The sequence below is a fragment of the Theobroma umbraticum genome, unplaced genomic scaffold (genome assembly GCF_002168275.2).
Source record: "Theobroma umbraticum cultivar Fairchild unplaced genomic scaffold, ASM216827v3 scaffold_30.0, whole genome shotgun sequence".
Taxonomy (NCBI): domain Eukaryota; kingdom Viridiplantae; phylum Streptophyta; class Magnoliopsida; order Malvales; family Malvaceae; genus Theobroma; species Theobroma umbraticum.
Window position 1 is genome coordinate 7,245,207 of NW_018397254.1, and position 21,973 is coordinate 7,267,179.

Consider the following 21,973-nt stretch of genomic DNA (forward strand, 5'->3'; position numbering starts at 1 on the left):
CTGCTTCAACTCGCAAATGGGTTGGGGTTGCTGGAATTAATCAAAGGAAAACAAGTTAGACCATGCGTGTCAAGAATTCAACCCCAGCAAAGGATTCTCTCAATCTTTCTTCTTCTTGGAAAACAAAATCTAATCAAGATTACAGGTAATATATATATATATAGGAGAATTTGCATTTTTCTTTAGCAATGGACAAAATTTTTCTTCCAACAGCTATATCTTTTCATATCCAATATAAAATGATATACAAAAGAAAAAGGATTTTGGACTAAAAATTATTGCTGCTTATGATACTACTAGATTTTGGAGCCAAAATTTAGTGCCATGGAATTATAATGAAACATATGCATTGTATACATTTCTTGATAATTTGATTTCAAAATTTTTATACATTAATATTAATAATGAATCAAAGGCAGTTAAGGAAAAGTATTTCTAATTTTAAAGACTATGTAAAAAAAATTTGATTTAAGATGAGGTGTAGACAACATATTTGTGCGGATTTCATCCCATTTTATTATAAATTTTAAGTTTTATTTTAATTTCATTTTTATTATCATTCTATTCTATTGATTTTTTATGTGTATTTTTATTGTCCTTGGACCTTGAAGGTTGGTGGACCTATGACTCAAGTGTTAAATGGATAGGACACCCAACCCACAGCAAAATGACACACTTTGGGCTAATAGTTGGGCTTTCCTTTTGTTTTCTCTGGACCTGATTTGGCCTTTTTTTATTCTTTGCGGGCTTGCTACCTAAGGTTCGAAATGTTTTTGCTGTGGGTTGTGTTTTCAACCATTTGGTACATGAGTCATAGGCCTACCAACTATCAAGGACTAAGGACAATAAAAATGCACATTAAAAACCAAATTAAATAGAATGAAAATAAAAAATGAAATAAAAATAAAGTATAATTAAAATAAAATAGGATCAAGCCTAGACAAACATGGTGTCGGTATAACTTAAGTCCAAGTGTGTTATGCATACTCTTGTTGTTATATATTTTTGAGTAGAATTTGCATATTTACTGGCTTTTTAAAGGAAACAAGATTTGATACTGAAAGTTATTTAGTAAATCACTAATATATATATATATATAAATTGATTGATTATTACATTGATACAATGATTTATAATGTTGTAATTTGTTTTATTTTACCAATTGCAATTAATTATTCTTGAATATCTAATACTAAGTTGAAATAAATTTCATCCTTTTTATATCTTTTCTTTGTATTTTATTTCTTGAATATGCTTATAAATTGATTTAGATATAATACCTTAAAAAACCCCTAAATTATTACAAAAAATTCAAATAAATTTTTATTTTTTATTTCATCTAATACTTTTATTTTGAGTTAAATAAATTTTTATATTTTTATTTTGATCTAAATCTTTGTAACCAATGGTTGACTTGATAAAATGCCAATTATCGTTAAATGTCATATGATGCTGATGTGATATGTTAACACGTTATAATGGATGATGACAGGATTATTTAACATTTTTCACACTTCACGTTAATGTTATGTCATCACTACACGAACATAAAATGATATGTGATATTTTAACTATTGATAATTATTAAATTTTAAATTATAAAAGTTTATTTGATTCAAAATAAAAGTATATGGACTTGATTGAACGTAATAAAAGAATGAGACTTTATTTAATTTTTTTAAATGCTTTGAGAGTTTTTCAAATATTATATCTTTTATTCTTAATTCGTAGCTAGAAAGTTAGGTTTCAATCTTTGTAACTTCTCAATAATTAATTAATTGATTGTGTATCTTAATGAATAATCAAATATTGCTTATATCATTTTCTAAATATGTAACTAATTGAGCAATTATTGAATACGAAGGCATATATGTCAAAATTTATTTATGTTTTCTCTTTTTACTTTTTTGATTTTAAAATTTAGTAAGTTCCGCATGATTGATGTTTTTATTTGTTTTTTAATTTTTTTCCAAAAAAATAATAGCAAATAAAACATGAATAGATAGAAAGTAAATAATAAAAATATCGATCAAGAGTCTTAATTAAATTTTAATTGGTTATAGTATATTAAATTTTAATTGGTTATATATATTGTGTTTTACAAGAGGAATTTTATTTTAGATATTAAATTTATTTAATTAAGTATTTTCATGAACACATCTTCTTCTATTTACATATAATTAATATCCTTAAATTTTTAACATTAATTAATTAGATTATACTAAGATAAAAGAATACAGATAAAGAGAGAAATATGCGAAATATATAAAACAGGCCAAGTTTAACAAGGTTAAGTTTCCTATATATAAAGCTAATGTAAAGTTCCAAACCACGCATACAGACTATATTACAAACCAAAATAAAACAACTGCAAACCCCATGTCCAAAGTTTCTTATTAACCAAACCATACTATATATATATATATATGTATGTATGTATATATATGTCATGCATAACCATATATCTAATTTTACTCCAATCAACTAATTTCTTGGAGCTTTCTTCATGATTGGATTCAGATGCTTGTAGCTATGCTTTCACTCAAAATGTGAGCCGAAGCTGAACAAGGAATCTACGAAATCGTCTCCCCAATTCTGCAATAAGAGCCAAAACCAAAGAATAAGAAAGCTTTTTGATGAAAGTTTTATAATTTGATATAAATGGAAGCCACTATTTTCTACTATTTCAAAGAATGAAGCTTCACAGATAATGACATGCCTGATTGTCTGATGCGTTATCTCCAGAAGCAGGAGCATTGTTTACTTGGAATACGCTACTGAACTCAGAGATGGTTACTTCATCTCCTTCACTTTGTTGCTAAAGACATAACAACCGATTATATATGAGAATGTGGCTAAAGTTCGTTTTAACTTATAAAGCAATAGTAAGGAAAACGTTCTGTAGTTTTCATACAAATTCATTCTAAATCAATAGAGTTGGTTCTTGAATTATGCATGAAGTTGCATAGCAGATTATTGACATAGGGTGGAAATTGAACTTGCCTGATTAGTGCTTTGATTAAAATTAGTCGGATAAGATTCATTCGAAGGATATGCACTGCCACCAACACTGGTGTTCATCAACTGTCCATCATCACTTTGAACCTGGGCGACCAACGACTGTGAGTAAAGGAGCAAACAGGCGAAATTGGGGGTTGGGGGGGGGGTGTTGGTGGTGGTTAGGATCTCGTTTGGGAATCTGGAAAATGGTTAACTTGCCTCTCAAGAGCTTGCCCATTCTGAGGAGCGGTATCTTCCAAAGACAACGATTCAGAGAAGTCAGATTCAGAAGTTCTTCCAGTGAGGGGAAGATTTCCTGAAATATTGAGCTGCTGAGAAAGTCAGGACTCTGGACGCCATCTCCACCATCTTGTTGCTACACCAATCAAAACCAATTGCTTGATAAGAAGATTTTCAACTATTAAAACAAAATGAAGGAATAGTACCAATTTGCTCAACCAAAATACTTGATGGAATATTGAAGGGTACAAGTCTAGAACCTGACAAGGGAATTGATAGTTTTTCGACTCAAGGAGAAGGTCGCTGAGGGTACCGTCACCAAGTTGTTGAGGAGTTATGTTGTCAAAAGTAGGAGCATTATTCATCAGATGACCAGACTTATAATGCTTTGCTCCTCCATTATTGTCAAGACCAGGAAACATCGAAGCGTTATCCGCAGTGTTGGCTGGTGAAACTTGGTTTGCGCCATTATTTAATCCTGCAGATGAGGAACCTCGTTGACCCATAAAACCAAAAGTTTGATTCCCATTGGCTGCAACATTCATTTCCTCACTGTAAGTTCCATTCATTGAGCCGTAGCAACCATTAAGACGGGTTTGTCCCATTCCGATGAGCTGTCCATCACTAGCCAATCTAACCCTGGCATAGCTATTATTATTGGAGCAACTGGAATTCAGAGTAGGGTAGGAAGTGCTAATACTTCCTACGTTTCCAGTTCCCAGAGTAGAATTCGAAGAATGAAGGCTGGATGAGCCAAATCTGAACTGTGATGAGAAACCAGCACTGTGAAAATTTTGCCTTGCTTCAATTTGCTGTTGGTACGCGTGCCTTGAATTTGCACCATTCATCAGGCCATTAGTAGCGTTGGTTAGGCTACCGTTTAGTGAGAAATTCGATCCATTTGCAAAGCCCAGGTGATTACCCTGATAGAGAGGATTCGTGTTGCCAGAAACCAGTCGCTTGTTATTAGCTTGATTGCCCAATAATAAACGGGATTGTCCGCATGCATGTCGCTGAGCAGAGTTGCTGCTTGAAGCATTCTGATATGGAAAGAGAACGGATCCATGGGTGGCAGCATTATGAGCATTCTGATATGAAACACACCCTCCATTCTCTGGTTGGAACGTTAATCCTCTCTTTTGTTGCAGCTCTGCCAATCGCGCATATTCTTGGGCAGTTTTCAGCAACAATGGATGGCCAGATGCAAAGCTTGACCTAAGCATCCTCTCAACGAAGGCCTTTGACGCAAAACAACCCCTCTCTGCTACTCGCTTTAAGAAGATCCGGTACTTCTGAAAGATTTACACGAGTGCAAGGAGGCATTAGGAAAGTGTCAAGAGTTTCTTACATTAAGACTCTAAATGAACAGAAAGTCCAATCAAGTGTTTCAATCGCCAATAAGTACGTTAATGTCTTTTTCAACGTATATACGTTTCATGCATTGTAATCATGGATGTAAAAAGCCCCATTTTATTTTATGCTTGCTGATGTAAATATGTAAAAATTAATGCACTATATTATCGTAAAACAATACAAGGAAGTTAGGAAAAACGCTCTTGCAAGAGTATCAATAGAACAATCACACGATAAATAAATTTTTGATTCACATAATCAATCCCACTCGAATAGAACCCCTAACCATGAAAATAACAACACACTCCTTATAATTTCTTTCATCAACTAATAGCAATCCTTGTCACCCAATCAACATCGACTTGCAAACAGATTGTTAGTGCAATGGTTTGCTTCTCTTAACACAATTTAAAAAAAAAAGCACTTTCAATAATTTCACGCTATTTATATAAATATATATATATATTTATATATATATGTAGTCAGAGCATATTGAGAGGAAGGACAACACACTTTTTTCTTAATTATGCCTATGAAAATATGGGATTCGGATTTAACATTTCCCACATTCATCTTTTAGTAAATCTCTTTTTTCTTTTTTCCAAGTTTTAACTGCTTTCATTATAGGTAGTCATAGAATTTTACCTATAACTCTAAACTTAGTGGTGATTAGGAGCATTCATCACTGTATGAAGTACAAAATCATTATTAAGTTGTTACAGTGGTAATTTAATTGACCAAAAAAAATTGTAAAGTTTATACATGGGTGTATACTATGAATAGAGTGGACTATACATCTCTTATTCATATAGTTTTTTTGAAAATATTTAATATATAGTCATAATAATTCTTTTAGTAATACTATTTTGTCAATATTTGATTATCCAACTACTCCTAAATGATACAAAAATAATAGATAATAATTTTAGTTACAAGTATTCCTTTCTTATGAAAAATTTTAACATTTCTCATATTCTTTACCATTCCTACGTTTGGATAAAAAGAGTTTGGCAATATCTTGAATGTGTGTGTGTAATCCATGATTTTTCTATTATTATCTTTATAAGTTGTCTAAAATTATAACACGTCAAGTTATCAAAGTATAAATTCATAACTATAAAAGTCTCCCTTTAGCTTTTCCAACTCTATATATTTAAGTTTGCATTTGGTAAAAGCACCGAAGAAAAATGATAATTAAGGGGTAGTATAACAAGATATATAGGTAGCGAAAACCATACCTGCAAATGGCTAGCCACATTCTCTCTGGTTAAACCTGACACGTTCATGATCTCAAGAATCTTCTTGGGGACAGCTTCTGCTTAAGTTAAACATAGAAAGAAAACAACCAAAATCATCATCAGTTGGCAGATATTGAAGCTAGGCATCATAAAATCACGTATTATAATTAAACACAATAGAGAAAGGAGGATAAATAAAATATATAGAAGATGATGAGCAAAGGTAAATCGCCCGTACTGTCCAGGCCAATTTGTCTCAAGGCTTCCAAAAACTTGTTGTGAAGTGAATTCGTCCAAACCACCTTGGCCTTTTTTGGGGCAGATCCAATTACTTCTTCTTGATCATCCTTGCTTTTTCTTGACGCCTTTCTTTTGGTTCCCTTTTTAGCATTATTCTTGTCATCCTTCACCGATGCCACAGACCTTACTTCGTCTGTTGATACTTTTCTCGCTGACGGCGCTTCTCCTTCAGTGCTTGCAATTTCCTCAATAACAACGGATTTACCTTTCTTCGCTGCAATTGCATATTGCCATACATTTTTGAGATCATCAGGCTTTACGGGTTTAGCTATAAAAAATACAGCTCCTTCCTCTAAGCTTTGCAACATGACACTTTCTTGTTCATCTGAGGACATTACTGCATACAAAACAAGGATACATACCCCTTTAAGTGTGTTATATATTTACATTAAATAAGTAATTTCAGAAATAAGATGAAACTGCACATGTTAGCTAGCTAGATTCATTGTTTTGCACAGCATATTGAGATGAAGTTAATTTCTTAAACTGTTGGCTTATGAACTAATATCTTTTATTTCACAAATAAATCAATCGTACTCTTATAACTTTATTCTTTAATATATTATGACCATATTGAAGCTAAACAAGAAAAGAAGGCTTTTTAGTGAGAAATATACATTGGTTTTTCTTTATATACTTTCATTAAATAATTCATAATTATTAAGAAAATAAATACTGAAAAATATATATAGAAGTTAGTAATTTGTATAGAGAAAATGGTTTACTTACTAATGACGGGGACTCTAAATTCTCGGTTGATTTGCCTTTGAAGCTCAATCCCATTCATTCCAGGCATATGTAGATCAGTGACCACTAGGTCAATTCCCGGTTTAGCACGAAGAGTGGACAAAGCATCCGCCGGGGATTTAACAGTTGCAACTAAAATACGAACAAAACATATTATGAGTACACAAATGTAATTGGGTACTAATGAAGGGTTGCGATTTCAATTTTCTTCATTAGAATTTGTTGAATCAAATGAAAGCAAAGGGAATTAAGTAAAACCTTGATTAATTGAATTTACTTACATCCCATTATATATTAAAGAAAATAAGAGAGGGGACAAAAGTAGAAAAAAAAAAGATTTTACTTGGTGGATAGTGAATAAACAAATTCAAAGTGAAATCAAATCTTATGTAACTTTTTTTTTTGTTTTTAACCGAATCTCGTGGAAGTTTGTCCCAATGATTATCAGATGAAAAGCCTTTTCTTGTTTTCATTTTGAAAGGGACATACCTTTCCTACTTCTCTACATTTCCTTTTTTCTTTTTATAAACTTTTTGCCAGCCATGATTAATAAAATGATCCATTGAACATATATCAAAAGAAAGATGTACAAATATGAGCTCAATTGAAAAAGGAAAAATGGAGGGAAAGGATTCAAATGGAAAATTTGTTATAAAACAAAATAAGAAAATACCCATCATCATCACTATATCCACCTACATCCTTGATAAATCATAGAAATAGAGAGATCTACAAAAGGATTATAATTAAAATTGTATCTTAATTAGAAAATAGCATTGAAACAGTTGTCTATGTGTCGTATCTAGAGGGGAAAAAATTATTAAAATTTCAACAAATTCATATACATAACTTTGATAACCTTATGTATATATATTCTTGCCTCATCTAAGTTGTTCTTGTAAAAACGATAGAGAATGGAAGAACTCTATTGGATTAAGTGAAAGACTAGGCAATACCTACGAAAGGCTACCACATATATGACATATACCACTTAGATAATCAAAATGATGGTATCTTCTAAAGAAATGAGAAAGGATTGAAAGAGAAATCATTTTTAATAATATCTTTTCTAAAAAGTTGAAAAAAAAAAGCCATTTTTGGAAAAATAATAAACCTTAAACCCATATACTAATCAGTCGAAAAGAGAATACTGAAACAGATGTTTAGGGCACCCATTGAAAAGGTAATGGAAAACCAACACTAGTAAAAGCAGATGGAAATGAAAGTAGCCAGCCTATAGAACAGAGTTAGCCTGCATGCGCCAAGCCTTTGTACATTATTGTTTATGAATAAGAAGTAAGAACAAGTGAGTTAATTAACAAAAGAGAAGAGGGAGAACCCTAAACAAAAGATCTTCCTTATACCTTCATAGCGCCACTCTTTTAACATCGCAGAGACGATTGCCAGAGAAGTGGAATCATCATCCACGACCAAGATAGTGATTTTCAAGAGGGAGTTTATAGGGTTTGAATACTCTGTTGAAATTGATCTCTTGGAAGCCATATCGCTCGGATAACTCAATAGTGGAAGCAACAATGGAGAATACTTATACTGTGAGCAGCCAATAGAAGAAAGAACTGCGTGGATGCAATTTAGGTGCTACAAATGGCAGGCAAGTCTGGTTTTGTCGGGAGTGATGAGAAAAACTGGCCTAATTACACACACAGGAAAAATTTTCCCACTTATTGTTTTTTTTAATTGATTTCCAGGTTCTTTTATCTTTTGAACATAAGATGAAACTCTGAGGCCCCTGAATTTGACACCAATTAATGTCAGAAATCCAGTGCAGAATCTAGATTAAATGCAATTTACCAAAAATAAGAGGTTCTCACAAGGAATTGTATTGTAAAGAGGATTTCTCAATCTTTATGTTCACACCTCTCTTCCTGGATTGCAAAAGTTTTCCATTTTAGGAGGTTTTTTATCCTCATCACCATGTTTACCACAGTTTCAATTGTTGAAGAAGCTATTTTGTTGATTAATTTCTTTTGTATATATAAAAAAAAGCCTTAGTCGAATAAATTTTAAACCAGGCTTAAGCTTTCATGAAATGTGTGAACTAAAGTTTGTTTAGTCAATTCCTTGTAAAAATCCATCATTTTGAAAAATATGAGAGTGCAAATAAACCGAGCTGAGGACTTAAATAATCAGGTATATTAAATGGTTGAAGAAGCTAACTCAATGAAAAGCTTCAAAACGTTAGTAATAAGTTTACTTAATTTCAAGGGAGTGATCATTACAAACTAGATTTTTAATAGAAGATAGTAGTTGAAGAAATTAATTAACAATTTTTTGGTAGAAAGAATCATGAGGATAAAAAAAAGTTAAGCAACTAAAACTTATATAATTGATGTATTTATCAATTTGTTAAATTGAATCTATAATTAAACGTAGAAAACGACACAAATAAATGAAAATAACGGTTTAATGGATTAAAATAACTGTATTTAATTGTATAATAATTATATCTTATTTACATGTAGTTGTATAATACGGTTTTTTGTTTATATTAATGTGATGTGATTTTTGACAAGTTTAATTTTATATATTCAAATTTAAATTATTTGATCATCCTGTTCCTAAAAGTTTAAATAATTGAGACTTTCAACTTTTTTTTTTAAACTACGAACTATAAATAATTTTGATCAACTTATAAATGGAGGGAAAAACTGTATCAAAAGGTGTGACCAGAAGTCTCACACGAAAACAATGCAACCACCATGAACAGGGCAGCACGTGGCAACAGTGCGACTCTATTTGTTTGGTCATAGGGCTTTTTGTCTAGAACTCATAAAAAAGAAGTAAACTTGTAATAAATATGGATTTGTCTCATGCTTATCCAATGATAATGTAAAATTGGTAGCTACTTCAAAATGGAAGGCAAAGATTGTTTTTCGCATTAATTCCTTCCAGAATTACTCCGTTAATTACCATTCAGACAAATGCCAGACTAAACACAAAACAGCACTCCTTAATTAAGAAAAAGACACAAAAAAAAAAAACCTGTGTTCTCTGCCCACTGTTTGTAAAACCATTTCCCTAACTGGATGGATTAAAGCAAATAATTTCCACCCTTTTCTTTTGATAAAATTAAATTGTCAGGTCCATTATTTAAAAATGCTTCATTTTCCCAAATTAATTAATTACATAAAAGTGTTAGGGCTAAAAAGGGTTTGACTCTCATTTAAGTTAGGCTGAGAATCTTGTTCATCTCTTTACATGACAAATTAACTTTTTAACTCAGGAAGGAGTTAAATGAAATGCACCTAATTATTATCTTTGTTGTCTCTCTACTTAATGAATGAACAGTGAATTTAATGCATAAAACCAATGGTTTAGTGTCCAATGTTTTGTCTTCTCTACTTTACTACACAAAACAAAACAGCTGTTTATCTTGACATATTTATATGCGTTTGGCTGGGAGACTTACTTTTTTATTTTTATTGTTTTCTAGTTTTGTTATTAGAGAACAAATGCAAATAATAAAAAGATTATAAATGACGAAAAATGAGTGAGAAATTGAAATAGAAAAATCATGAAGGAATACGAAGACTGTTTTTTCTTTGTTTTTGGTTTTTATAGAAGTGAACTTTTTATATTATTAAAATTTAAATAAATTTTCATTTTTTTATTAAAGTTAATTAAATTCTTACACTTTTATTTTAAATTAAATTGATCTTTATAACTAATATATAATTAATTAATTATTATTAATTAAAATATTATTTATTATTTTATATCATACAATATCGACATAAAAAATGAAAAATATTATATAACTATGTCAGCATGTCTTTTCACCATCCACTCTAATATATTAGCATACCACATTAGTATCACATAACATGAAATAATAAGTGATACTTTAATTAATAATAATTAATTATAAAAATTTATTTATTTTAAAATAAAAATATAAAAATTTAATTAAAAGTAATAAAAAATAAAAATTTGTTAAAATTTATAAATAATTTATGATAATTTTTTCAATATTATGTCTTTTTAATACTTCATAAATTTGTTTTTATATGAAGTACTCTGGTTTTAATTTTTTAACTTTTCCACGTTTCAAAATACAAATAAAAAACAGTAGCAACTAAATGCTTCAAAATGACCATTTTTATCAAAGTCCCAACAGGCATATATAAGCAAATTATATTCTTTTAATACATCTTTCGTAGTATTATATATTTTTATCCCTCAAGTTAACCAATTTATTTTAAGTATCTATCATAATTAGATCATAGATATTCTCCCTTATATTAGTTGCAAAATAATAATGAAAATCAAAATAGAATTTATACATTCTTTTGCTAAGATATACATTGAGAGAGGAAGAGAGCTCGAAATCAAAGAATTTTGCTTGGATACCATTGAAAGCATTACCTTAATAATCAGAGGATTAACACTTTTTTGTAGGATAAATACTAATTAGGACGCCTATATATCCATGTATAAATTCTAGTTGGTTAGACAAGAGAGTCATCTTACAAATTGAAGAGCTTCTCTAATCTCTATAAATTAACAAATCAAACTTTAATTTTTATATTATTGCTAATTATTTTACTGAATCACATGAATTGCAAAAGAAAAAGTTAGTAACAAAGGATGATTAAATTCTTCTTCTATTTCTTTTGTACCTTCAATTTTGAATCTGATCATATAATAAATCTGTATGCATGCTACAATGCAGCTTTAATCTGTTCATATAATGCCCACAACACGATGCCAATCAACGTGTCTCTGGCCAAGCTCTTGAGAAGACCTTCAACCCAGCCATTAGACTCAGCCTCAGATGAAGTCTTACCTGCAAGGTCTCTAAACCGCAGGTTTCCCTGATCTGATACTAATGCATATATCACACCATTCATGTGCCCCTTTCCAATCACCCCTACCACCGTCTTACAGTTATTCACAGCTTTGCTCCGCTTTAGAGACCACGCGATATACTGAAAACATGACACCAGCAGTTCACCTTGTTAGAGGATCATCAATCATATTCATAGGCCTTCCAAGTTCCAAATTTGGGTGACAAGATCCAAAGAACCAAAAAAGTTCTACAAACATATAGTATTCATGCAGCAAATCTTGAACTAGTAAAGGGTGGAAAAAATAAATAGTTTATCAAGTTGAAGAATTTGATTAATATATGCATGCCCTGTTAGCTGCAAACATAAGAAGAAAAATAAAATCAAGTTTATTCTTTTTGTTTGTCAATCACTGAGAAGGCATCATGCATGGACACATCAGGTTTCCAAATGTTTTACTTGTACAAATACAGGTGTACTTACAGTGTCTCGCTCATGTATGAGAGGCTGAAGAAGTGATGGATAGGAGAAGCTTAACTGCTCATAAAGCTGAAAGGTGTCATTTTCACTGTTCTGTTCCTGCAATGCAATATGGTAGATAAGAGATTTAAGATTTTTAGCTAAACTAGAGAGTTCACAGATATCTTCTTTTGTATCTTTCAGTTAATGCATAAAATTTCTTTCTGTTCTACTATATTTGCCCTTCCTGTTTGAATATAGTATCATCATTTTTTTACCATGAATGACTTATGCCACATACTCTCTAACCATTAGCCAATTTTTGTTCATTTGAATAACTATAGGACATTGTTGAGTGTTGACTATAACTGACATCTATATTTAGAATGACTTTGTCACTCAAGCATCATGTAAAAGTCATTTATGGATACAATGTTTTGCAGTTTTTGCCTGGAAAAATATGACCAACAGCCCTTTGGAGTCTAATTCTTCCAATACAACACAAAATTTTAGCTTTGATCTTAAACAATGATATCCAACCAAAACCTGTCATCTTCTATAAATAGTATATTCCATGATAATCAGGCCCAAATTCCCGTTATCAATATATACTTGCTCTCCTTTGCCACTATGCATATAAACATCACGTGTAGTGTGAAAACACCAAGGGTAATGTTCTATTCCAACTCACAGGAAAGTTCATCATATATTAGTTCAAAACATAATGCACGTCTCCTTGTTAGATAGTTGCAGAAAATATGAAGATATTCTCAAAATGGCTCTTGCATTTTCCCTTTTCCTCGACTGCATAGACCAAGGCCTTATCTAAATTAAGTATTAAACTTTGAAATGTGCACCAACAAATCCAAATTCAATAATAAAACAAGGGACATAAATCCATGTGAAAATATAGATTGGTAAGGGAAAAACCTTGAAATCATTCCTAGATATATCAAATGATGGTGACGTTATCCCACGAACGACTGAAAGCACTAGACTAAATTTCTCACTCCACTTCAGAGAATTCCAAGCCCTTTCAAGCTGCAAAAAAAAAAAAATTCAGGAGTAAATAACTCCTGGTGATTTATGCATCACAAAAGAAAACATTATAGCCTTATAAGTCATAAGAAAGGAAAAGTGGTGCATTAGTACTGCAAGAGATACAGGTCAAAAATTTTCCAAATAAAGTTTATTTAAGATAATTTCAGTATCTATGGATCATATGCTGGAACTAAAATGTGCATACAGTTATTTCAATTGGACGATCCCCCAAAACCATTTGAGCACCAATTTCCTCAGATGCTTTTCGAGCAGCACGGAACTGCAAATCAACCAAAATTTTCACAAGTTGAGATGCACATTTTTTTTTTGGAACAAGAAGCAAATTTGACGATTAATTTATGTGAATCTGACAACCTCATCTCCAAAAGGACGGTTGACATCAGAGGATATTTTGGAAGAGAAAAGTGCGAAAAGTAGACGCAATGCTAGAGCAGTTTGACCTCCTGTCATTTACATGAGCCACATGTAAACAGTTAGCCCCTTCACTAGCACACTCACAAACACAAAAAAAAAATGTGTTGAAGAAATTAATGTTTACCCAAGTTTATGCTACGACCAACAGCACCAAAAAACCCAGTTCCACTCAAAGAAAATATATTTGACCGTAATTGCTGGCCATTGTCAACATCATTGGATGTGTACATGATCCCAGCTCTGAAAATGAACTCTGCAATAATTAAAGTTAAGATGTGGAATGAATATTTGCTGACATTCTATTTCTTTTTTCAGTAGCCCATCAGGCAGTGGCTGACTCATTCCTAAAGTCGTATAAATCTCATTGATGGAGAATTTTCGATTTGCAATTTGAAGAAAACCCTTCTATATGGTTGACAAGTTTAGGAAAGATTCGTACAGGCTTATCCAATTAGCTGTTTATAACTGCATTAGGTATATTTAGTAATGAACCAATAAATTCACAGACAAATAAGCTCAACAAGAGTATTTCAATCTTCCACATTCTCCTGAAAGCATTCAAGCCAACCCCGGTGGGAAACTCTTCACAAATAAGAAATAACAGAATATAGCACCAAGAAAATCAGATTCAAAGCTCAAAGTTCAAACAAAAATTCTATAAAACGAAATAAGAACAATCCAATGCTTGCCTGCTCCTGCAGAGTTCAACCACTACACTGTCAGGCCTGACTGCCCTCACAACACGCTCCACGTCAGCACCTGATTCCTGCGATATATGACTGGTACCCACCAGCCATATCGCCTCTGGTTCCACAAACTCGGTCCTCCAGGCAGGAACAGGACCGAACTGCCGCTTCTCAACCAACACCAACGTCCCATTCTCTGCCAAGTCCGCCAGCTGAGGATGAGTTTTTCCGATTCTGGCAGCTGACTCTGCTAAGATGTCTGCCCTAAAATCGAAGTCTGGTGGTGGGGGTTTGATGGAGACCTTGAAGGGTTTAAGCTTAACAGGCTTTGGTGTAAGGAATTTTGGGTTTGCAGTGACGATTGGAAAGCTTGATTTGAGAAGAATATCCATGGATGGGAAGCTCAAAAACCAGGTAGTTTGGTGTTTGTGTTCCAGGTTTGGATAAGAACAATGTTAACTACCTTAAATGGCTACGCAATTTTTTTCTTCTAATTTTTTCTTTCTGCAGAGTCTTTTTCATTTAGTGGAAAAAAATAGAATTAAAAAAAATGGTCTTAAAATTGAAATTGAAGGTTGGACTTAAAAGTTACACAAAAATAAATAATATCAGTTGTTCTTATAATTTTTCATAGTACATTTATGTATTCTTATATTAATTTTATACCCTTTACGTGTTTAAATTGTTTGATTTAGCATGGAGAGATCTCACATTAATTTTATTTTACAGATAATAATTGTAATCATCAATTTCCTTTTACCCATAATGATTTTGAGCATTAAATCTATTTTTGTTTGGAGAAAAATAAGATAAAGACTTTTACCTACTTTTTTAATTTATTTTTCATGGGATATATGATTTTTTCTTAATTTAATTAAAAAAGAATAAGAAAATTACAGCCAGGTCTTATCTGTGTATAATAAGATCTTCAGATTGACCCTGTGGCCTTGAACAAAGAATTGACAAGAAAGAGGTAGAGAAAACTTCTAGTTTCCACTGAAAATATGGGAATTAATCCCATTTGCCCTGCCCCAAAACCCCATACAATTACAGGTTGATTTGCAAGGCCATTTTGCTCTTGAAAGATCCAAAACTTTCAAAACGTTTTCTTTCAAGCTTTAAATGTACTTTAAACAGAATCTTGCAAAGACAGCTTCCTCAGGGTTCAGGGCACAAGGTTTCTTGAGTTTGGCCCCTACCCTTATCCTAGGCTTAGTCCCTCCTTTCCCTTTTTTTTACAGTTTACTGTACCCACATACTAGTAGCAGTAGTATATTTTTGTAATAATTGATGTAAATGTGGGGGACCAATTAACAAGGATGGTGTCCATGATTTGACAATTTTTAGTACTGAGAATTGTGATGTTTCAAGTAGACCATATCCTTTTGCATTTTATGTGGATCTTGTTAGAGCCTCTACCCTTTTAGTTCCTTTATTATTTTATTGAAAATAAAAAAGACTACCAAAACTTTTGAAAATAATGCAATGTATCCTGCTTGTGGTTCTTTTTCTATAGTTAGAAATTGGAATGAACTTCATTTGGTATTCATGATAATATTTGGTACCTTTCCAGCAGACCCAGAGAAAGGTCCTGATGTGAGTCTATGTGAGAAGATTCTGCAAAACGCTGACATATTTCGAGATTGAAAGGAGAGTTGTCCCCACTGATAATCAACTAGGTAGACGATTGCACCAATACAATTTCAATAACAGGTCACTTACCTCCTCTGCCCAATCGGAGCCAACTTGCTTGTGAGTAGCTCCCAGGCTTCCCACATGCTCATCACCTCCCCTAAATATTGAAAACAGAAAAAGTAGTTGAATGTACCACAAAAATTTCTCCATGGGAAGAAAAAAGAAAGAGGGTTGTTTGCAGGAATGAACGATAAATCAATAATTATGAGGGTCGCAGTCAAGCGGAAGGTTTATAGAGATAAAACCTGATGATCATGATCCTTTTTCCGATGAGCTGGTTGGGACCTTAGATTTTAATGGTGGAAGAAGCAATGAACTGATTATTAACTATGGATGGGCCAACTTCGTTTTTTTTTTTATTTTTATTTTTCTTGTATATATGGGCCAATCTTATAGATATAATTGTTCTGTTCAAAATACAGAGTTTTAACTAAAGCTATTATTGCACTGAGATTTATTGAAAGCTGCAGTTTTTTGTGGCAGACGGACAACCTATGCTTTTATTTTGATAGATATACATCTAACAAAAACAAATTACCCATGCCATGCCATGTATGTTTTTCTCTTCTTTTTAATAGACTGAGAGGTAGGGGACCAATCAGCTCTGAATATACACACAACTGTAAGGTTATATAGCATGTCTAGCAAAATGGGGGGAAAAGGAGTAAACCGTAGGGTCAAAGGCACAAAGAAGTAGTTCAAAATTTTAAATTCAACAAGATATGATAGAGGTAGACATGATTTTGTCGCGGCACAGAACATGGAAGAGGGAAAACTAAAATCACTCTACTCGATCCACCCTTGTGTGTTTCAAATGGTGAAAAAAAGAGCTATCCTTGTCTGGGTGTTGATAGCGATATACTACTGCTCAGAACTTTGAAAATTTCATGGTTTCATTCCAAAAATTTATGCATAAAAAATCTGGGTATGAATCATAAGTCAAGCTATATATGCTACCATGCCAAAATCAAGTCCAGGGCACATGTAGGTATTACTTAAATGGGTTGTTTATTTTTGTAAATCAACATATTTAGGCATTTCTGACACAGAGGATCCACTTTTAATACTGGTAGCCGCAGGTAAAGTGTATGTTGCTTGACAATTAATCACTTAAAAATAGGCACTAGTAAGATTTTCTAAGTCATGAGATTGACAAGGGGAAATTTAGAAACGCAAGTGATGAACACAAACTGAAAACGTTTAATTACAAAGGAAGCTCTCATTAATACATCTACTTCTTTAGAAAGGCCCTTCTGCACATGACCAGCAAAATGAAAGCAAGGCGGAAGAAGAGTAATCGTTGTTAATATCATGAGGTAGACATATGAGCATCAGTCGCACTGGTTCCGGTCCTTTAAGTTCCTTTTTGCTGAAAGGCACAGCCCAACCTTTTAAATAAATGAAGAAAAAAGCTAAAAGTCATACAATTCAGTGAGCAGTAAGCATGAAATAAATTTATGATCACCAACCATTAGATGAGAAAGCAAAGATTGTAATTGAAAGAGATAGATTAGAATAGATAGGAGCAGGAGTAGGAGTAGTATATTGGATATACAAAGGGCAGCCGTGGACAAACAGGTAAGTTACAGCTAATCAGTTTTAAGTTATGTGCCTAATACGTGTGCGCTGTGTAGCCTCCTCCTTACCATCACATCACCAGCGTAATGCTGTCATGGGAAAATGTTTGGCTTTGTAAAAGGTTCCGCGAATTCCCCACGCCTTTCCCCATTGGTTTATTTCTCCTTATAAACCCAGCCCAACAGCATCCAAACGATGAAGTCTTTAAACCCTTCCTACTGCATACGCATGATTCCATACATATAAATAGACAAATATGGCAAATCCTTCAACCAATGTGCCCCCAAAAGATCAGCCACCATCCACCCCAACTGTCCAAATCCCTGACCCTCCAGCCTCTCTTGTGCAGCCGCAAGACCAGTCTCCAAAACCTTCATCAGCGAGCCCACCAGACAACCCATTAGCGAGACTCGTTCATTCTCCAGGCAGGACGACATTGGGTCAACCGCAAGACCAATCCCCAAAATCTCCAAAACCTAGCACCGTACCAACGCCAAGGCCTGTTCAATCTCCAGGCAGGTCTTCATCATCGGCGCTGCCTAGTTCCGGAAGGCATCCGACTTATCGGGGAATACGAAGCAGGAGCGGAAAATGGGTATCTGAAATACGCGAGCCGCGTAAAACGACGCGTATATGGCTTGGAACATATGCGACCCCTGAAATGGCAGCTACCGCGTACGATGTGGCTGCTATTGCCCTAAAAGGTCCCGACACGGATCTAAACTTTCCGGATATGATTCTTTCGTATCCAAAAGTGGCTTCCACATCCGCAAGCGATATTCGGGCTGCAGCTGCTAGTGCTGCCGCTTCCAGGCTACCCAAGCCAGATACAGGGTTATCAAAAGACTCAAAACAGGATCAGGGCGAGCCTGAAAATAAGGGTACCACGTCAGGTAGTTGCATGGAGTCTGGTTCCGGTCAGGAATTTATTGACGACGAAGCGCTTCTAAACTTTCCAAATTTGTTGGTGAATATGGCAGAAGGAATGCTTATAAGCCCTCCCAGGATAAACTCACCACCCTCAGATGATTCACCGGAGGATTCAGATGTAGAAAGCCTATGGACTTACACTTAAAAGAGACTCAAAATTTACTATGAAAGTGATGGTATAAAGAAATGCATGTGATTGAGAAGAAGATGATGATCAAGGTATTGTCTTTTTGCTCTTTTCGCTTCTTCTTTTTCCTACCCCTTCTGTTTTTGATCTATCTGAGGGGTTAGGTGCCCATGGCTGGGTTTGTTTTGAAGCTGATTATATTGGCTTGAAGTCAATTTGCTGTGAGAGCGTGAAAATCTAGCCATAGAAAAGTTAGATGCTTTATCTGTTTCTTATCTTGTGGGCTGAATATTTCAGAGCTGTAATTCTTAAGCTTGCTTTGGTAATTAAAACCAAGAGAGTCCTTGTTTTTCTTATGTTTTTCCCTGGTAGTTTTCAGTAATGAGTGTACTCCTCACCTCCCTGGTGGACTCATATGTTTTCTCGTACGAGAGCTTCTCATCCTCAGAATTATAAGCGTTACACCTTTTCTCTGGTCTTTTACCTATAGTGCCTATAAAAAGCCTATTTCTAAGCAAAAGTCATCACGTCTTACTGACTTGACTTGACTGGTAACAATCATCTTTTATATACTAATTTTCAATTTTCTGAAAGATTTCTGAAAATCATATGCATGTTCTTTTTGGTGGAGATATATCCTACTCCCATTGTATTTTCAAGTCTGATAAAAGATAGCGGCACTGCCTACTCAACATTCAGTCGGTTCATGAATTTACTTTTCGACAAACAATTAGTTAATGGCAATTGTTAGCATTAAAGCAGGCAGGATTCTTTCTTCATTCTGTTGAGGGGAAGTATTTTGCGATGATCGTCATCAAAAGCTTAAACTCGCAAATTAATTGGTAACATATTCAACAAAATGACTTAGTGTTATTAATTTCAATCTCCTAATCTCCTTAGTCCTTAGGATGAAGATACTAAGCTAGGATATACGAACCGCTAGTATATCTTAATTCTTATCGTAATGCTTAAAACTTGTGAGACATTCAGATTTTGATGCTCTATTCGATCATTACTTTTCAGTAAAGAAAAAGGATTGCATAATCTCAAAAAGTCGAAAATAAGATGCTTTATTGTATTAACGGTAATTTTTTGGCATATAGATTGTTAAGTAGTAGGATGTATGTTCAATTTGTTTGCTTAATTTGCATCTTTAATCCAGTCACTTCTTTTGTAGATCGGCATATTGCAGCATTAATACAGTTGTTAAAATGTTTGTTAAACAAAAAACCAAAAATTATTGGGTTAAGCCTTCTGAAGAACACAAGGGTATACTTGCTGTTAATTTTTTGCCCAATGAAAGTCATGTGCAGAGATGAGTCTTTTTTCTTTTGAACAAGATTTTAGACTTAACTTGGCATTTGATACTTCTTACCTTCAATGAATACAAATTTACCTTTCAAAAGAAATTATGTTAAGCGCGTCTACTAGTACTCTTTAAAAGGGAATTTATTCTCCAATATAGTTCATTAATAGTTGCATCTTACAAATTGAGAGGAGACTTTATGTGTAGTCCCATATCATGCTTTGTGCAAAATAATGTATAAATATGCACAAATTAATACTAATATTGTAACAATCAAGACTTAATCTAATGGTTATTATCATTTTCTAAGCAACAGTACATTTTAAAATTCAAATCCTCTTTTTTTGTTTAAATTTTTCTCTATGCATAAAAGAAATAATTAATAATAATTAGTACAATATGAAATGCAACATTTTACAATTTGGGTGTTACGAATAAGATCGTAGATCTAAATATTGTGGTATACTAAAGTATTAAAGTAGTCCTTTGCTTGCAGTAAGCGCAGTTTAATCATCCACAACTGAGTCATATGAGAGTTAGATAGTGTTTATCTGCAGAGTCTATGGTAGAGATGCTGGTTACACTTTGAAATCTAACGAGGCTCACTTTTGAGACATGATATGTGCTATACGGATATCAATGAGTGATAGTGTTATGATAATGTACATTATATATATATATATATATATATATATATATATATAAAGAGAGAGAGAGATTTGATCATAGAAATTATTTCATAAAATCTTATAGTTCAGCTTAACCATTCATTTGGTGCCGCTAGCGGCCTCACTAAAACCTGTCTATTATATGTTGCGAGTAATATTATGACCAATCATAATGATTCTTTAGCTAGATAAAAGGCAAAATTTGTGGCGAAAGTCATGGAAAGAAATGTCGATCCCAAATGCTAAACCCCCGAAAGAGATAAACTTGTGATACTTTTGAAGGTATTGTCTTCCATGGGATCACATGGGTCTTTGCGGTTTGAATGAAGTTATACTAATGCAGGAGACTGTTAAGACACATATTATATAATTATATAATTATATATATATATGTATATATGTATATGTTTTTTAACTTCATCCTTGGGTCCCAAACTGGCAAGTTCTCATCCACAACATGAAAATGCATAATTAAGAACATTTTATAAACACAGGAATATAGTAACAATATTCAATATCTTGTCATAGTTAATTAACCCTTTCTAAATATAGATGAATAGTCTACAACATTATAACAAAGAGAAAGGGGGTTTTTCTTTTCTACGACTCCGAAAGTGAAAAACAAGTAGATTTTGTCTGGGCGTAAGTCGGCAATGAAATTTGCTGTGTAGGTCAAACCGATTTGCCTCCTAAGTTTGAAAATAGGAAGTCGAAACAAAGGAAAGGGTAAGCTTAGTCACAGAAAGAGGCTCTAGTAAAAAGGTCGAAATAATTAAGGTATGAATAAGAACTCGACCGACAAAATATGATCCCCGGGACCGGTAATATCAGAGACCCTATAATGTTTCAAAAGTTACGTTTTGTTCTTCAACGTCAATCTGGAAAAAAGTTCCTATATATTCTACCTTTAACAATTTATATTAACAAGCCTCTTGCTATTCAATCAAAAAACACAGTTATAGAAATTTGTGTGAAGTAGCTAACTAAATGATGATTGCAACTAAAAGTAATAATTATGTTAGAAATCTTTCGTTACGGAAAAGATATGACTATCAACTAAAATATATCTCAATCACAAAAGGGAGAAGAGAATTTAACTTAATCAGCAAGTTTTCCGATAGAGTTTGTCGCATTAACTTAATCATACCATTGATTATATGTTGAAGGCTTCTTTCACCTTCTTGATAATTTACTTTGGTACCTGGTGGGACATGCAATCCTGTAACATTAAACAAACTGGATAGGTGGGCCTGTCTATCATTGATGGTATGAATTTTTTACATTTTGGATTCAGGTAATTTAGGTCGAAAAGCGACTGAACAACATTGTACTATGAGTCCTGTTTCTCTCTCTCTCTCTCTC

General features: G+C 33.1%; 3 protein-coding genes across 3 annotated transcripts; 1 reads left to right on the forward strand and 2 right to left on the reverse strand.

Moving 5' to 3' along the window:
- Nucleotides 1-3,781: 3,781 nt before the first annotated feature.
- Nucleotides 3,782-8,381, reverse strand: LOC110425787 (two-component response regulator ARR14-like). Its single transcript, XM_089785282.1, has 6 exons — nucleotides 8,243-8,381; nucleotides 6,861-7,010; nucleotides 6,070-6,468; nucleotides 5,832-5,908; nucleotides 3,908-4,532; nucleotides 3,782-3,792 (listed from the first exon to the last, which is right to left on the reverse strand). The coding sequence occupies exons 1-6, from the start codon at nucleotides 8,379-8,381 to the stop codon at nucleotides 3,782-3,784; spliced, it is 1,401 nt and encodes a 466-aa protein (XP_089641408.1).
- A 2,901-nt stretch (nucleotides 8,382-11,282) lies between these two features.
- Nucleotides 11,283-15,695, reverse strand: LOC110414355 (TraB family protein). Its single transcript, XM_021425492.2, has 7 exons — nucleotides 14,311-15,695; nucleotides 13,746-13,861; nucleotides 13,562-13,650; nucleotides 13,392-13,466; nucleotides 13,076-13,186; nucleotides 12,170-12,265; nucleotides 11,283-11,827 (listed from the first exon to the last, which is right to left on the reverse strand). Exons 1-7 carry the CDS (start codon nucleotides 14,697-14,699, stop codon nucleotides 11,561-11,563), a joined length of 1,143 nt encoding a protein of 380 aa, XP_021281167.1. The 5' UTR covers nucleotides 14,700-15,695; the 3' UTR covers nucleotides 11,283-11,560.
- Nucleotides 15,696-17,234: 1,539 nt separating this feature from the next.
- LOC110426779 (Integrase-type DNA-binding superfamily protein) lies at nucleotides 17,235-18,993 on the forward strand. The gene has a single exon (XM_089784508.1). The coding sequence runs from the start codon at nucleotides 17,837-17,839 to the stop codon at nucleotides 18,653-18,655; it is 819 nt and encodes a 272-aa protein (XP_089640634.1). The 5' UTR covers nucleotides 17,235-17,836; the 3' UTR covers nucleotides 18,656-18,993.
- Nucleotides 18,994-21,973: the final 2,980 nt, after the last annotated feature.